The sequence below is a fragment of the Salvelinus alpinus genome, chromosome 21 (genome assembly GCF_045679555.1).
Source record: "Salvelinus alpinus chromosome 21, SLU_Salpinus.1, whole genome shotgun sequence".
NCBI classification, from domain to species: Eukaryota; Metazoa; Chordata; class Actinopteri; order Salmoniformes; family Salmonidae; genus Salvelinus; species Salvelinus alpinus.
Genome location: NC_092106.1, coordinates 50,681,678 through 50,699,700, shown reverse-complemented (window position 1 = coordinate 50,699,700; position 18,023 = coordinate 50,681,678). Strand labels below are relative to the sequence as shown.

Below are 18,023 nucleotides of genomic sequence, written 5' to 3'. Positions count from 1 at the left end.
CTGCAACCCCCCTCCAGGTCTCTGATCTCCTACCAATCTCACTGTAACCCCCCTCCAGGTCTCTGTTCTCCTACTAATCTCACTGTAACCCTCCTCCAGGTCTCTGTTCTCCTACTAATCTCACTTTAACCCCCCTCCAGGTCTCTGTTCTCCTACTAATCTCACTGTAACCCCCCTCCAGGTCTCTGTTCTCCTACTAGTCTCACTGTAACCCCCCTCCAGGTCTCTGTTCCTCTACTAATCTCACTGTAACCCCCCTCCAGGTCTCTGTTCTCCTACTAATCTCACTGTAAACCCCCTCCAGGTCTCTGTTCTCCTACTAGTCTCACTGTAACCCCCCTCCAGGTCTCTGATCTCCTACTAATCTCACTGTAACCCCCCTCCAGGTCTCTGTTTTCCTACTAATCTCTCTGTAACCCCCCTCCAGGTCTCTGTTCTCCTACTAATCTCACTGTAACCCCCCTCCAGGTCTCTGTTCTCCTACTAATCTCACTGTAACCCCCCTCCAGGTCTCTGTTCTCCTACTAATCTCACTGTAACCCTCCTCCAGGTCTCTGTTCTCCTACTAATCTCACTGTAACCCCCTCCCAGGTCTCTGTTCCTCTACTAATCTCACTGTAACCCTCCTCCAGGTCTCTGTTCTCCTACTAATCTCACTGTAACCCTCCTCCAGGTCTCTGTTCTCCTACTAATCTCACTGTAACCCTCCTCCAGGTCTCTGTTCTCCTACTAATCTCACTGTAACCCCCCTCCAGGTCTCTGTTCTCCTACTAATCTCACTGTAACCCCCCTCCAGGTCTCTGTTCTCCTACTAATCTCACTGTAACCCCCCTCCAGGTCTCTGTTCTCCTACTAATCTCACTGTAACCCCCTCGAGGTCTCTGTTCTCCTATTAATCTCACTGTAACACCCCTCCAGGTCTCTGTTCTCCTATTAATCTCACTGTAACACCCCTCCAGGTCTCTGTTCTCCTACTAATCTCACTGTAACCCTCCTCCAGGTCTCTGTTCTCCTACTAATCTCACTGTAACCCCCCTCCAGGTCTCTGTTCTCCTACTAATCTCACTGTAACCCCCCTCCAGGTCTCTGTTCTCCTACTAATCTCACTGTAACCCCCTCGAGGTCTCTGTTCTCCTATTAATCTCACTGTAACACCCCTCCAGGTCTCTGTTCTCCTACTAATCTCACTGTAACCCCCTCCAGGTCTCTGTTCTCCTACTAATCTCACTGTAGCCCCCCTCCAGGTCTCTGTTCTCCTACTAATCTCACTGTAACCCTCCTCCAGGTCTCTGTTCTCCTACTAATCTCACTGCAACCCCCCTCCAGGTCTCTGTTCTCATACTAATCCCACTGTAACCCCCCTCCAGGTCTCTGTTCCTCTACTAATCTCACTGTAACCCCCCTCCAGGTCTCTGTTCTCCTACTAATCTCACTGTAAACCCCCTCCAGGTCTCTGTTCTCCTACTAGTCTCACTGTAACCCCCCTCCAGGTCTCTGATCTCCTACTAATCTCACTGTAACCCCCCTCCAGGTCTCTGTTTTCCTACTAATCTCTCTGTAACCCCCCTCCAGGTCTCTGTTCTCCTACTAATCTCACTGTAACCCCCCTCCAGGTCTCTGTTCTCCTACTAATCTCACTGTAACCCCCCTCCAGGTCTCTGTTCTCCTACTAATCTCACTGTAACCCTCCTCCAGGTCTCTGTTCTCCTACTAATCTCACTGTAACCCCCTCCCAGGTCTCTGTTCCTCTACTAATCTCACTGTAACCCTCCTCCAGGTCTCTGTTCTCCTACTAATCTCACTGTAACCCTCCTCCAGGTCTCTGTTCTCCTACTAATCTCACTGTAACCCTCCTCCAGGTCTCTGTTCTCCTACTAATCTCACTGTAACCCCCCTCCAGGTCTCTGTTCTCCTACTAATCTCACTGTAACCCCCCTCCAGGTCTCTGTTCTCCTACTAATCTCACTGTAACCCCCCTCCAGGTCTCTGTTCTCCTACTAATCTCACTGTAACCCCCTCGAGGTCTCTGTTCTCCTATTAATCTCACTGTAACACCCCTCCAGGTCTCTGTTCTCCTATTAATCTCACTGTAACACCCCTCCAGGTCTCTGTTCTCCTACTAATCTCACTGTAACCCTCCTCCAGGTCTCTGTTCTCCTACTAATCTCACTGTAACCCCCCTCCAGGTCTCTGTTCTCCTACTAATCTCACTGTAACCCCCCTCCACGTCTCTGTTCTCCTACTAATCTCACTGTAACCCCCCTCCAGGTCTCTGTTCTCCTACTAATCTCACTGTAACCCTCCTCCAGGTCTCTGTTCTCCTACTAATCTCACTGCAACCCCCCTCCAGGTCTCTGTTCTCATACTAATCCCACTGTAACCCCCCTCCAGGTCTCTGTTCTCCTACTAATCTCACTGTAACCCCCCTCCAGGTCTCTGTTCTCCTACTAATCTCACTGTAACCCCCCTCCAGGTCTCTGTTCTCCTACTAATCTCACTGCAACCCCCCTCCAGGTCTCTGTTCTCCTACTAATCTCACTGTAACCCCCTTCCAGGTCTCTGTTCTCCTACTAATCTCACTGTAACCCCCCTCCAGGTCTCTGTTCTCCTACTAATCTCACTGTAACCCCCCTCCAGGTCTCTGTTCTCCTACTAATCTCACTGCATCCCCCTCCAGGTCTCTGTTCTCCTACTAATCTCACTGTAACCTCCTCCAGGTCTCTGTTCTCCTACTAATCTCACTGCATCCCCCTCCAGGTCTCTGTTCTCCTACTAATCTCACTGTAACCCCCCTCCAGGTCTCTGTTCTCCTACTAATCTCACTGTAACCCCTCCAGGTCTCTGTTCTCCTACTAATCTCACTGTAACCCCCCTCCAGGTCTCTGTTCTCCTACTAATCTCGCTGTAACCCCCCCTCCAGGTCTCTGTTCTCCTACTAATCTCACTGTAACCCTCCTCCAGGTCTCTGTTCTCCTACTAATCTCACTGTAACCCCCCTCCAGGTCTTTGTTTTTTTATAATTAATTAAACCTGAACCAGCCCCCCTTTGACTCTACTGATGGCAACGTTATTGAGGAAACATTTACTTTCTATGCATGTGATATGTGGTTGTCCCATTTAGCTGTCTTAAGATGAATGCACTCACTGTAAGTCGCTCTGGATAAGAGCGTCTGCTAAATTACTAAAAAAATGTTTTTAATGAATGTGTGTGTGAGAGAGATAGAGACCACTGAAAGTCATAACCTTTGTTTCCCTCTGAGAGGTCTAGAGTGAACACGGAGCAGGACACAATCCAATTCCTCTACAATGTAATGCAATAATATCTGTGACTGTGTAGCTATCCAATGTATTTATTCTGTGTCATTGTGGGGGTTTTCATGCCCTCACAAGATTATTTATGTTGGTCTTTCTAGGGAAGATCTATTTAAAAAAAAAAATAATCCCATGTATTTTCTTTGTTTACCTTTATGTTCTTTATAACCGCCATACTATATAACCAATATGAATTATATAATCTGTAAGGGGTTCATGCACACAACATAAATTGTTACTCTGTAATCGAATAATAAAGTATACTACTGGTAATAATAAGGGTTGTACTACACAATGCAGGACTATTTTTGCCTTTGTGTTCTATGTATCTACCCGGACATTTATTGCCGACGCACCAAACATCTTCCTGGTTGACGTGGAGAGGATTGTTTACAATGTCAGAGAATAAAGTCGAAATGTCAACTGAAACCGCTTTAATTCAAAACAGTGGCAATGTGCCTTCTCAGCAGAATAACCCACTGTCTAGGAAACTCAATAAAATTCTAGAGACCAGGCTAGATAATGACAAGGTAAGACCAAGTCGAGTCCTCGTTGATGAAAATGACTGGTCAAATCTCAATGCTAGCTAGGAGGAACGCATATATATAGCACTTGTGATCTCCTATCTAGCAAGCTAACCTTAGTAGCTAATTTATTTCTGTATTTCATTTGATATTTCATTCCTAATTGTTCCATAGAGAGCATTAGTATTGACATATTTGTATAAGCACCAACGGAGGCTAACTCCGCCATGGCTCTTTATGAACGACTAAAATAAGGTCTGTGGTAAAATCGTATACGTTTTGTTCGTCGACTGACGTCACTGTGAATGTTGATGTATTTATGTAATCAAAACAAGAACATTAAACGCTTTGTAATTCATAAATGTTATCTGACTGTTATTATCGTTATAGAAAAAGTTCTAAGTCTGTGTTTACCACAGACCTTATTTACAGTGTTTATCCAAAAACCCTATTAATTTCTCCATAGGCTTTAATCAACGAGCCATGGCTAACTCTTTTCAGTTTTTTGAAGGACTACAAACGGGGCGAGCGCTACTACATTTAGTAATAGAAACGGCATGTCATTTATTTGCCAACTTTAGCCGATCCAGTGTTAGCCAACGTCGCATTGATAACCATCCCTCTTGTATTGTAGGAGATGTTGGAAGCTCTGAAGGCTCTGTCGGTGTTCTTCACAGAGAACAGTCTTCGGACCCGTCGGAACCTGCGGGGGGACATCGAGAGACGGAGCCTGAACATCAACGAAGAGTTTGCCCGGATATTTAAAGATGTCAAAGAGGTAGCTAGTTGAAAGTTTAACTTAGACTTTAGACTACAGGGGGGACTGAATGCATATACTTTGTTGTACTTGATGTGAAATCAGATAGCAATATGTGCGTGGTTTAATCAGCTAAATCCGACTTTCTTAATCTCTTCAAATTACATGATTTAGTTGATATTAGATCGGGTTGGTCCTTTGAAATTCGAAATAAAGTTAGCGACCGAACTGCGATGTTGGCGTAAGTTGTGTTAGCCGCCATTTTTAAACCTGGAAGTGTAATTTTCGGTGGCGTTTTAAAAAGCTGTAATGACGTTGCATTTCAGCTCACTCTAGCTAGCTAGTACAATGCAGTGTTGTAGTCAAGTCACTAAACCTCTAGTCAAGTTCGAAGTCCCCTGTGCTCGAGTCACGAGTCCCGAGTCCCTATGGCTGAAGGTCGAGTCACGAGTCCATCAATTTATACTAGGTCTTATTATGCAATTGTTTCTAGTAGCCATCAGATGGCAGTATATCTCCAACTCTAATAAAACATTTAAAAAGTAATTTACTATTCATCACCACCTCACAAGTTCTACTCAATTCCTGTGTTTCACTACTTATTTACTACATAAATGAATGGTATACCTGGTTCTGTTACTTTTTTTTTGTGTAGTTGCGCACTGATATTTGTGTCGGTTTTTTGTTGCAGAGTGAAAACTAAAGGGAGACTTGTCAGAACTGGCTGTGGGAGGGTAGAGCGAGACAGCAAATTCAAAGATGGCCTACATAGTAAACAACAGCTAGACTGTTGTTTACTATTAAACTCAATGCTAGTGTTCCGTTTTCAATATCAAAAAGAGAATCGCTTGCGCAATGTGTAGCCTATGATTGGAGGCGGAGCTGGAGGCGGAGCCTGCCTGCCCACGATCATGGCAGCTCACCAGCTGATGTATGCTGAGTGTGCCGGGGTGTGGTGCTGCTAGAGAACAGAACCCTGGCTGCTAATATTCTGCTCATCATGGTAGCCTTATGCACACTCATAAATACCCTTTTATATCCAGTTCAAGTGCAAATACTAGTCCGAATCACCAATGGTCGAGTCACAAGTCATGAAATTCAGACTTGAGTCAGAGAGTCCTGGACTCGAGTACTACAACACTGGTACAGTGTAATACAAATAGTTATATGGCTTTTTGCTTGTTAAATTCTGCTTGTGAAATTCAAGAAGCCCTGATAACCTTTGCAGACTGATTGAATGACTGTCTTTGACATGTTTTTGCTTCCTCCTAGGAGCTTGAGAGTGTGCACGAGGACGTCCAGGCCATGAGCACCTGTTGTGAAGAGATGACCAGCAGGTTGAAGGTATCTAACTAACTACTGTAAAGCACCTGTTGTGAAGAGATGACCAGCAGATTGAAGGTATCTAACTAACTACTGTAAAGCACCTGTTGTGAAGAGATGACCAGCAGATTGAAGGTATCTAACTAACTACTGTAAAGCACCTGTTGTGAAGAGATGACCAGCAGGTTGAAGGTATCTAACTAACTACTGTAAAGCACCTGTTGTGAAGAGATGACCAGCAGATTGAAGGTATCTAACTAACTACTGTAAAGCACCTGTTGTGAAGAGATGACCAGCAGATTGAAGGTATCTAACTAACTACTGTAAAGCACCTGTTGTGAAGAGATGACCAGCAGATTGAAGGTATCTAACTAACTACTGTAAAGCACCTGTTGTGAAGAGATGACCAGCAGATTGAAGGTATCTAACTAACTACTGTAAAGCACGTGTTGTGAAGAGATGACCAGCAGATTGAAGGTATCTAACTAACTACTGTAAAGCACCTGTTGTGAAGAGATGACCAGCAGATTGAAGGTATCTAACTAACTACTGTAAAGCACCTGTTGTGAAGAGATGACCAGCAGATTGAAGGTATCTAACTAACTACTGTAAAGCACCTGTTGTGAAGAGATGACCAGCAGATTGAAGGTATCTAACTAACTACTGTAAAGCACCTGTTGTGAAGAGATGACCAGCAGATTGAAGGTATCTAACTAACTACTGTAAAGCACCTGTTGTGAAGAGATGACCAGCAGATTGAAGGTATCTAACTAACTACTGTAAAGCACCTGTTGTGAAGAGATGACCAGCAGATTGAATGTACAGTTGAAGTCGGAAGTTTACATACACTTAGGTTGGCGTCATTAAAACTTGTTTTTTAACCACTCCACAAATTTCTTGTTAACTTCTCTGGGATATGTGGGACGCTAACGTCCCACTTGGCCAAAAGCCAGAAAAATGCAGCGCACCAAATTCAAATATATTACTATAAAAATCAATCTTTCATGAAATCACACATGAAAGACACCAATTTAAAGCTACAAATGTTGTGAATCCAGCCAACATGTCTGATTTCAAAAAGGATTTACGGCGAAAGCACACCAAACGATTATGTTAGGTCAGTACATAGCCACAGAAAAACACAGCTATTTTCCCAGCCAAAGATAGGAGTCACAAAAAGCAGAAATAGAGATAAAATTAATCACTAACCTTTTATGATCTTCATCAGATGACACTCATAGGACATCATGTTACACAATACATGTATGTTTTGTTCGATAATGTGCATATTTATATCCAAAATCTTAGTTTACATTGGCGCCATGTTCAGAAATGCCTCCAAAAAATCCGGAGAAATTGCAGAGAGCCACGTCTAATAACAGAAATACTCATCATAAACTTTGATGAAAGATACATGTTTTACATATAATTAAAGATACACTTGTTCTTAATGCAACCGCTGTGTCAAAAACACTTTACGGAAAAAGCACACCATGCAATAATCTGAGACGGCGCTCAGATATAACAACATTTCTGCGCCATGTTGGAGTCAACAGAAATACGAAATTACTTCATAAATATTCCCTTACCTTTGATTATCTTCATCAGAATGCACTCCCAGGAATCCTAGTTCCACAATAAATCGTTGTTTTGTTCGATAATGTCCATTACTTATGTCTAAGTAGCTACTTTTGCTAGCACGTTTAGTGCACATGTCCAAACGCTCGCGCAGATGCAGGCGAACTTGGACAAAAACTTCAAAAAGTTATATTACAGGTCGAATAAACTGGTCAAACTAAGTAGAGAATCAATCTTCAGGATGTTGTTGTCATAACTATCCAATAACGTTCCAACCGGAGAATTCCTTTGTGTCTCTAGAAGTAATGGAAAGCAAGACGATATCATTTGGAATGCGCATGACCAGGAACTGGCATTCTGCCAGACCAATGACTGAAACACCTCCCATCTGGCTCAACATCACAGTAGAGGCTTCATTCCACGTTCTACAGACTGTTGACATCTAGTGGAAGGCGTAGGAAGTGCGATCAGATCCATATCGTACAGGGAATTGAATAGGCGATAAGTTGAACATCGACCAGCCTCAGAATTCTCACTTCCTGTTTGGATTTTTTCTCAGGTTTTTGCCTGCCATATGAGTTCTGTTATACTCACAGACATCATTCAAACAGTTTTAGAAACTGCAGAGTGTTTTATATCCAATAGCAATAATAATATGCATATATTAGCATCTGGGACAGAGTAGGAGGCAGTTGACTATGGGCACGCTATTCATCCAAAAGTGAAAATGCTGCCCCCTATCACAAAGAAGTTAACAAACTATAGTTTTTGCAAGTCGGCTTGGACATCTACTTCGTGCATGACACAAGTAATTTTTCCAACAGTTGTTTACAGACAGACTTTTTTTTACTTATAATTCACTGTATCACAATTCCAGTGGGTCAGAAGTTTACATATACTAAGATGACTGTGCCTTTTATCAGCTTGGAAAATTCCAGAAAATGATGTCATAGCTTTAGAAGCTTCTGATAGGCTAATTGACATAATTTGAGTCAATTGGAGGTGTATCTGTGGATGTATTTCAAGGCCTACCTTCAAACTCAGTGCCTCTTTGCTTGACATCATGAGAACATCAAAAGAAATCAGCCAAGACCTCAGAGAAAAAATTGTAGACATCCACAAGGCTGGTTCATCCTTGGGAGCAATTTCCAAACGCTGAAGGTACCACGTTCATCTGTACAAACAATTGTACGCAAGTATAAACACCACACAGCTGTCATACCGCTCAGGAAGGAGACGTGTTCTGTTTTTGTGCCAAAAGTGCAAATCAGTCCCAGAACAACAGCAAAGGACCTTGTGAAGATGCTGGAGGAAACAGGTACAAAAGTATCTATATCCACAGTCAAACGAGTCCGATATCGACGTAACCTGAAAGGCCGCTCAGCAAGGAAGAAGCCACTGCTCCCAAACCGCCATAAAAAAGCCGGACTATGGTTTGCAACTGCACATGGGGACAAAGATCATACTTTTTGGAGAAATGTCCTCTGGTCTGATGAAACTAAAATAGAACTGTTTGGCCATAATGACCATTGTTATGTTTGGAGGATAAAGGGGGATGCTTGCAAGCCGAAGAACACCATCCCAACCGTGAAGCACGGGGGTGGCAGCATCATGTTGTGGGGGTGCTTTGCTGCAGAAGGGACTGGTGCACTTCACAAAATAGATGGCATCATGAGGTAGGAAAATTACGTGGATATATTGAAGCAACATGTCAAGACATCAGTCAGGAAGTTAAAGCTTGGTCACAAATGGGTCTTCCAAATGGACAATGACCCCAAGCATACTTCCAAAGTTTTGGCAAAATGGCTTAAGCACAACAAAGTCAAGGTATTGGAGTGGCCATCACATAGCCCTGACCTCAATCCTATAGATAATTTGTGGGCAGAACTGAAAAAGCATGTGCGAGCAAGGAGGCCTACAAACCTGACTCAGTTACACCAGCTCTGTCAGGAAGAATGGGCCAAAACTCACCCAACTTGTTGTGGGAAGCTTGTGGAAGAATACCCGAAACGTTTGACCCAAGTTAAAGAATTTATAGGCAATGCCTCCAAATACTAATTGAGTGTATGTAAACTTCTGACCCACTGGGAATGTAAAATAAATAATTCTCTCTACTATTACTCTGACATTTCACATTCTTAAAATAAAGTGGTGACCCTAACTGACCTAAGACGGGGAATTTTTACTTGGATTAAATTTCAGGAATTGTGAAAAACTGAGTTTAAATGTTTGAAGGTGAATGTAAACTTCTGACTTCAACTATATCTGATCGAAGGTGCCTCCTGAGCTGCGCAGCCGTGTAAGGCACTGTATCTCAGTGCTAGAGGCGTCGCTACAGACCCTGGTTCGATTCCAGGCTGTATCGCAACCGTCCGTGATTGGGAGTCCCATAGGGGCGGTGCACAATAGGCCCAGCGCTGTCCGGGTTTGGGTTTGACAGGGGTAGGCCTAGTTAACCTGTTGAGGACAGGGGGTGCTGTTTTCACTTTTTGGGAAAAACGTGCCCAATTTAAACGGCCTCGTACTCAATTCTTGCTCGTACAATATGCATATTATTATTACTATTGGATAGAAAACACTCTCTAGTTTCTAAAACCGTTTGAATTTTGTCTGTGGGTAAAACAGAACTGATTTGGCAGCACACTTTGTGACCAGGAAGTGGAAAGTCTGAAATCTTTGTTCTGTTCAAGTGACTGCCTATAAATGGGCACGTCATACACCTTCACCCGGATGTCAAGAGGAAGTGAGAGGAAAAAGGAGTTGATTATCTCTGTCTGACGTTGAATTAATCATCTTGGAACAACGTGTCCCCCATTTTCTGTTGTCTGCAAGGCGCGTGAAGGGACCTGTTATTGCCTACTGGAAACCTGTCGTTATGGGCGAATACGATCTCCGGCTTTGATTTTATTTGATACATGTTACAATATCATCCTAAAGTATGTTTTTTCAATATAGTTTCATTAGACTATTGAAATTTATTCGGGACATTAGGCGTGTTGCGATGTTTGACTTTGTTGACGTTGGAGAGCTTAGCGCCGCATGGCCAGTGTGCTTGCTAATTCAAGAGGGAAAAAGAACGTTCTGAATTCAAACAACGACTGTTCTGGACAAAGGACCCCTTGTACAACATTCTGATAGAAGATCAGCAAAGGTAGGAACCATTTTGTGATGCTATTTCATATATCTGTCGAACTGTGTACTAGTAGCTTTGCGCTCAGGTTTTGGTTATTCCCTTACCATAACTAAGTCTTATGTCGTAATGAAGATATTTTTAGAATTCTAACACTGCGATTGCATTAAGAACTAATGGATCTATCGTTTCCTGTACAACATGTATTTTTTTGTAATGTTTATGAATAGCTATTTGGTCAGAATAGGTGAGAGTCTAATAGAAATATCCGCACATTCTGGGAAAAATATGCTACGTTAGCATGTTATGCTACGTTATGCTACGTTGTATAACCACGGATTTCAGCTCTAAATATGCACATTTTCGAACAAAACATAAGTGTATGTATAACCTGATGTTATAGGACTGTCATCTGAGGAAGGTTTATGAAGGTTAGTGAAATTTAATATCTTTTGCTGGTTTATTCGCTAACGCTAACGTGCCTATTGCTATCGCTAACGTGCCTTGATGAATGAATGCGGTAGTGTGGTAGGCTATTGTAGTAAGCAAATATAATGCTATATTGTGTTTTCGCTGTAAAACACTTAAACAATCGGAAATATTGGCTGTATTCACAAGATCTTTGTCTTTCATTTGCTATACACCATGTATTTTTCAGAAATGTTTTATGATGAGTATTTCGGTATGTCACGTTGGTGTCTGTAATTATTCTGGCTGCTTTCGGTGCAATTTCTGATTGTAGCTGCAATGTAAACGATGATTTATACCTGAAATATGCACATTTTTCAAACAAAACATAGATTTAATGTATAACATGTTATAAGACTGTCATCTGATTAAGTTGTTTCTTTGGTTTGTTCTAGGTTAGTTTGGTTGATTTTGTGCATGCTACCTGTGCTGTGAAAAATGTCTGTGCTTTTTTCTATTTGTTGGTGAGCTAACATAAATATATATTGTGTTTTCCCTGTAAAACATAAAAAAAATCGGACATGTTGGCTGGATTCACAAGATGTGTATCTTTCATTAGCTGTATTGGACTTGTTAATGTGTGAAAGTTTTAAAAAAATTAAAAATATTTTTTGAATTTTGCGCTCTGGCTTTTCAGTGGAATGTGGGAGGAGTTCCGCTAGCGGAACGGGGGGGCGAGACAGGTTAAATAAAAAAATATCTGTCTAACTAGTGTAAATCACCTGTTGTTAAGAGATAACCAGCAGATTAAAGGTATCTAGCAACTGTAAATCACTTTCAAAACAGACATGGACTGCGTCTCTAATAGCTCCCTATTCCCTATATAGTGAACTACTTTTGACCCGGGCCCTTGACACATACATTCTTTTTCAGCCTAAAGAACTACAATTGTATTTGGTTAATTTCTTTCAGCTGAGATGACTGTGAAGAACTTGAATTACTTACGGGTCTCTTGTGTGTTTCAACAGGCAGCCAAGGATCAGACCCAGGACCTCATTGTGAAGACCAACAAGCTGCAGGGAGAGAAGTGAGTAACCTTGGAAACCAATGTCTTAACTGGTGGGATCTGAACCCTGAGGGAGAGAAGTGAGTAACCTTGGAAACCAATGTCTTAACTGGTGGGATCTGAACCCTGAGGGAGAGAAGTGAGTAACCTTGGAAACCAATGTCTTAACTGGTGGGATCTGAACCCTGAGGGAGAGAAGTGAGTAACCTTGGAAACCAATGTCTTAACTGGTGGGATCTGAACCCTGACCTCGCGCTCTGGAAACCAACGTCTTAACTTGTGGGATCTGAACCCTGACCTCGCGCCATTAGTTAAGAAAGATGCCCTCTTGGGCCGATGGTGACACAGATTTTGCAGAAAGGGGAACCTAAAAAAAAAAAAATGCATTTCGCTACACATCTGCTAAACGTGTGCATGTGACCAATTAACATCTGATTCGATTTTGATCAGGATACTTGTACTTCTTGATAAATTCGTCCTTAGGCTGTGCTGATGACAATACAATGTTATTATCATTACATTGAGTACGTTTACATGCACAGTAATAATGGGATATTAAACTGGTTATGGCTGAAGGCTGAGTACGGCATTTGTCATGTTAACGCCATACTTTGCTTATCTTAAACGGCGTACGGTCAAAATCTAAGTAAGCATGCAGCGATTAAAACACCTGGCTTTCTGAGCAATCTTTCTAATTATTAGAACATGTGAACCCCTCAATCAGAGTTCCGGCGGCGTATTTGATCAGAGTTCCGGCGGCGTATTTGACCAGAATTCCGGCGGCGTATTTGACCAGAGTTCCGGCGGCGTATTTGACCAGAGTTCCGGCGGCGTATTTGACCAGAGTTCCGGCGGCGTATTTGACCAGAGTTCCGGCGGCGTATTTGACCAGAGTTCCGGCGGCGTATTTGACCAGAGTTCCGGCGGCGTATTTGATCAGAGTTCCGGCGGCGTATTTGACCAGAGTTCCGGCGGCGTATTTGACCAGAGTTCCGGCGGCGTATTTGACCAGAGTTCCGGCGGCGTATTTGACCAGAGTTCCGGCGGCGTATTTGACCAGAGTTCCGGCGGCGTATTTGACCAGAGTTCCGGCGGCGTATTTGACCAGAGTTCCGGCGGCGTATTTGATCAGCCCATGTGCTAGCACCAGCCTCCCTTTTCAGCGCCAAGTGAAGTGAGTTCGGAACAATTGAATGTATGCGTCTCAAAGTAGTTTTCACATGCAAACGTTATATGTCTGAACTCAGAATAAAATATGCTTCCCAAAAATAAGATGGTCCCTGTGGTAGAACATTTATTTTGATTTGGTAATTTTCTGCAATTATCCAAGTCCCATCAGGTAGCCTGATTTCAGATGTGTCCATGTAAACAGGATCAGGTAGCCTGATTTCAGATGTGTCCATGTAAACAGGATCAGGTAGCCTGATTTCAGATGTGTCCATGGTAACAGGATCAGGTAGCCTGATTTCAGATGTGTCCATGGTAACAGGATCAGGTAGCCTGATTTCAGATGTGTCCATGGTAACAGGATCAGGTAGCCTGATTTCAGATGTGTCCATGTAAACAGGATCAGGTAGCCTGATTTCAGATGTGTCCATGGTAACAGGATCAGGTAGCCTGATTTCAGACGTGTCCATGGTAACAGAATTATTAGGGAAATCGTTCTTCTTGCATAGCGGTATAAACGTTTTAAAATGAACTATTACATTAATCTGACTATCCACAATAATCACATTATTGTGTGCATGTAACCGTACTCATTGTTACTACACTGGTTAAAGGAGGTGGAATTCAGGAGGTTAGTTAGAGTAGGGAAACCCTTTAAAACATTTTTTAATTTTTTTTCTAAATAATCATTGTTGCACAATTAAAGGCCAATACACTGCTTTTCAAAGCATCAGGGTTAATCAAATGAATTCAGGGCTTGTAAATGTATACAAAGGCTGAATATAGATAAGCCTTCCACAACCATCATCTAATCATTATTTTATCAAAATAGTTTAACTGGCTTTTTTGTTGTTGTTGCAATAATCACTCATCTGGCTTTCAAGTCTGTCTATGAAAATACCATAAATATATATATATTTTTAAATTAACCAGATCCATGCGCAATGCACAACTACTCATAATGTCTACCTTCTGGTAACAGGCATTCTAGAACATTAACACGGGTCTCATAAATAGTCTCTCAAGCCCACGTGCCAGTGAGTAGCCAGCTCCTCTTTTATATTTCGAGTCTAGCCAATTTGGATCTATTTGCATGCTAACGAGGTGGGTAACCAGTTGTTATGAGTACACCGTCCTGTCCCGTCTGTCTCCAACGGTTTGAACAACATAGCCTGTTCACGTAGTTTAGATGTTGAAATCCAGTGGCCCTCTGGGTAAGATATGAGAAACGAGTTGCCAGCTCCTTATATAAATGCATCTTTTTTTTTTTTTTTTTTTTAATGCTCATCGCTAAATTTATAAAAGACAGACTGGACCGTTAAGCGGTGGCTGAAATGGTACCGCGACGCCACGCGCGACAGAAACGGACCGTTCATTTCTCCACAACATGTTCATTGATATTCTCGTTTTGGTAAGGTCGTCTCCTCTGTTGTACATTTTGGGAGTTGAGACATAAAAAGGGGATCGTTAGAGAAGGTTACATTCTCCTCTATTACAGTCAAACAATGTCTCTTATTGTGTTTTCGTCTCCATATGACTGATTCTGTTGGACCAAACCTCAAATGCAAATATGCGAATTTAAACCGCTTGTTGTCAGAGAGAAGTTATCTTTTATCTTTATTGTGAGTGGCAGGGGGAAGGGCTTGGTGTCTGTGGAGTGGGAAGGTGTACACAGCACAGGAGGAGGAGGGGCTTGGTGTCACAAAGCACAGGAGGAGGAGGGGCTTGGTGTCACACAGCACAGGAGGAGGAGGGGCTTGGTGTCACACAGCACAGGAGGAGGAGGGGCTTGGTGTCACACAGCACAGGAGGAGGAGGGGCTTGGTGTCACACAGCACAGGAGGAGGAGGGGCTTGGTGTCACACAGCACAGGAGGAGGAGGGGCTTGGTGTCACACAGCACAGGAGGAGGAGGGGCTTGGTGTCACACAGCACAGGAGGAGGAGGGGCTTGGTGTCACACAGCACAGGAGGAGGAGGGGCTTGGTGTCACAAAGCACAGGAGGAGGAGGGGCTTGGTGTCACAAAGCACAGGAGGAGGAGGGGCTTGGTGTGACAAAGCACACTGCAATAGTTTCTCTATGCCCCATGGCAAAATGTGTAGAATTGCAGCAAACTAGCTTTAAAACTGCAATAGTTTCTCTATGCCCCATGGCAAAATGTGTAGAATTGCAGCAAACTAGCTTTAAAACTGCAACAGTTTCTCTATGCCCCATGGCAAAATGTGTAAATTGCAGCAAACTAGCTTTAAAACTGCAACAGTTTCTCTATGCCCCATGGCAAAATGTGTAAATTGCAGCAAACTAGCTTTAAAACTGCAACAGTTTCTCTATGCCCCATGGCAAAATGTGTAAATTGCAGGAAATCAACTCTAAAAACACAAGGCTAGGGAGGGCTCTGACTGCATGTGTGGGTAACAAGCTGAGAAGGAGAAATTCCAGAGTTTACAGCCGACTAGCGCTAACTAACGTTAAAGGAACGTTACAAACATTTTTTTTTTTTGTTTACCTGAAATATCTGAAAAATGAACATATAGAACTGAATGAATAATTTCTGAAGCCGCTAGCTTTTGAACTACCCAACAACTACAGTCCTACATGTTCATAACGTCATCTGGACAACGATTGTTTAAGGTAAAACATTTCTTAAAATGTTCCTTTTAACGTTAGCTAGCGCTAGTCGGCTGTGCCTGTGTCAAAACTCTGGAATTTCTCCTTCTCTAACTTGTTACCAATCTTCCAGTGTATTTGTGCTATCATGCCAAACTGGCTTTTACAATGAGCAATGGAGTTGACAAGAGCACAAACAGATCTGGGACCAGGCTATTGAAGGAGACAACAGATCTGGGACCAGGCTATTGAAGGAGACAACAGATCTGGGACCAGGCTATAGAAGGAGACAACAGATCTGGGACCAGGCTATAGTAGGAGACAACAGATCTGGGACCAGGCTATAGGAGGAGACAACAGATCTGGGACCAGGCTATAGAAGGAGTCATCAGAACTGGGACCAGGCTATAGAAGGAGACAACAGATCTGGGACCAGGCTATAGAAGGAGACAACAGATCTGGGACCAGGCTATAGGAGGAGACAACAGATCTGGGACCAGGCTATAGAAGGAGACAACAGATCTGGGACCAGGCTATAGAAGAAGACAACAGATCTGGGACCAGGCTATAGAAGGAGACAACAGATCTGGGACCAGGCTATAGAAGGAGACAACAGATCTGGGACCAGGCTCTAGAAGGAGACAACAGATCTGGGACCAGGCTATAGAAGGAGACAACAGATCTGGGACCAGGCTCTAGAAGGAGACAACAGATCTGGGACCAGGCTATAGGAGGAGACAACAGATCTGGGACCAGGCTATAGAAGAAGACAACAGATCTGGGACCAGGCTATAGAAGGAGACAACAGATCTGGGACCAGGCTATAGAAGGAGACAACAGATCTGGGACCAGGCTCTAGAAGGAGACAACAGATCTGGGACCAGGCTATAGAAGGAGACAACAGATCTGGGACCAGGCTTTAGAAGTAGACAACAGATCTGGGACCAGACTATAGAAGGAGACAACAGATCTGGGACCAGGCTTTAGAAGGAGACAACAGATCTGGGACCAGGCTTTAGAAGGAGACAACAGATCTGGGACCAGGCTATAGGAGGAGACAACAGATCTGGGACCAGGCTATAGAAGGAGACAACAGATCTGGGACCAGGCTATAGAAGGAGACAACAGATCTGGGACCAGGCTATAGAAGGAGACAACAGATCTGGGACCAGGCTATAGAAGGAGACAACAGATCTGGGACCAGGCTATAGAAGGAGACAACAGATCTGGGTCCAGGCTATAGAAGGAGACAACAGATCTGGGACCAGGCTATAGAAGGAGACAACAGATCTGGGACCAGGCTATGGAAGGAGACAACAGATCTGGGACCAGGCTTTAGAAGGAGACCACAGATCTGGGACCAGGCTATAGAAGGAGACAACAGATCTGGGACCAGGCTTTAGAAGGAGACAACAGATCTGGGACCAGGCTATAGAAGGGGACAACAGATCTGGGACCAGGCTATAGTAGGAGACAACAGATCTGGGACCAGGCTATAGAAGGAGACAACAGATCTGGGACCAGACTATAGAAGGAGACAACAGATCTGGGACCAGGCTATAGAAGGAGACAACAGATCTGGGAGCAGGCTATAGAAGGAGACAACAGATCTGGGACCAGGCTTTAGAAGGAGACAACAGATCTGGGACCAGGCTATAGAAGGAGACAACAGATCTGGGAGCAGGCTATAGAAGGAGACAACAGATCTGGGACCAGGCTTTAGAAGGAGACAACAGATCTGGGACCAGGCTTTAGAAGGAGACAACAGATCTGGGACCAGGCTATAGAAGGAGACAACAGATCTGGGACCAGGCTTTAGAAGGAGACAACAGATCTGGGACCAGGCTATAGAAGGAGACAACAGATCTGGGACCAGGCTACAGAAGGAGACAACAGATCTGGGACCAGGCTATAGAAGGAGACAACAGATCTGGGACCAGGCTATAGGAGGAGACAACAGATCTGGGACCAGGCTATAGAAGGAGACAACAGATCTGGGACCAGGCTATAGAAGGAGACAACAGATCTGGGACCAGGCTATAGAAGGAGACAACAGATCTGGGACCAGGCTATAGAAGGAGACAACAGATCTGGGACCAGGCTATAGAAGGAGACAACAGATCTGGGACCAGACTATAGAAGGAGACAATA

At 43.5% G+C, this 18,023-nt stretch overlaps 1 protein-coding gene across 4 annotated transcripts in view; it reads left to right on the top strand.

The window, feature by feature from the left end:
- The first annotated feature begins 3,658 nt into the window (after positions 1–3,658).
- cog6 (component of oligomeric golgi complex 6) overlaps positions 3,659–18,023 on the top strand; it is a 99,708-nt gene continuing 85,343 nt past the window's right edge. For 3 of the 4 annotated variants that reach the window (XR_011669708.1, XM_071358129.1, XM_071358128.1), the window contains exons 1-4: positions 3,659–3,842; positions 4,471–4,614; positions 5,866–5,937; positions 12,061–12,119. Coding sequence is in view for 3 of the 4 variants with exons in the window: in XM_071358129.1 (XP_071214230.1) it covers positions 3,708–3,842; positions 4,471–4,614; positions 5,866–5,937; positions 12,061–12,119 (410 nt within the window). In the remaining variant the exon portion in view is untranslated. Of the gene's footprint in view, positions 3,843–4,470; positions 4,615–5,865; positions 5,938–6,056; positions 6,109–12,060; positions 12,120–18,023 lie in introns of those variants that run through there. The other variant, XM_071358130.1, reaches the window with a different exon arrangement.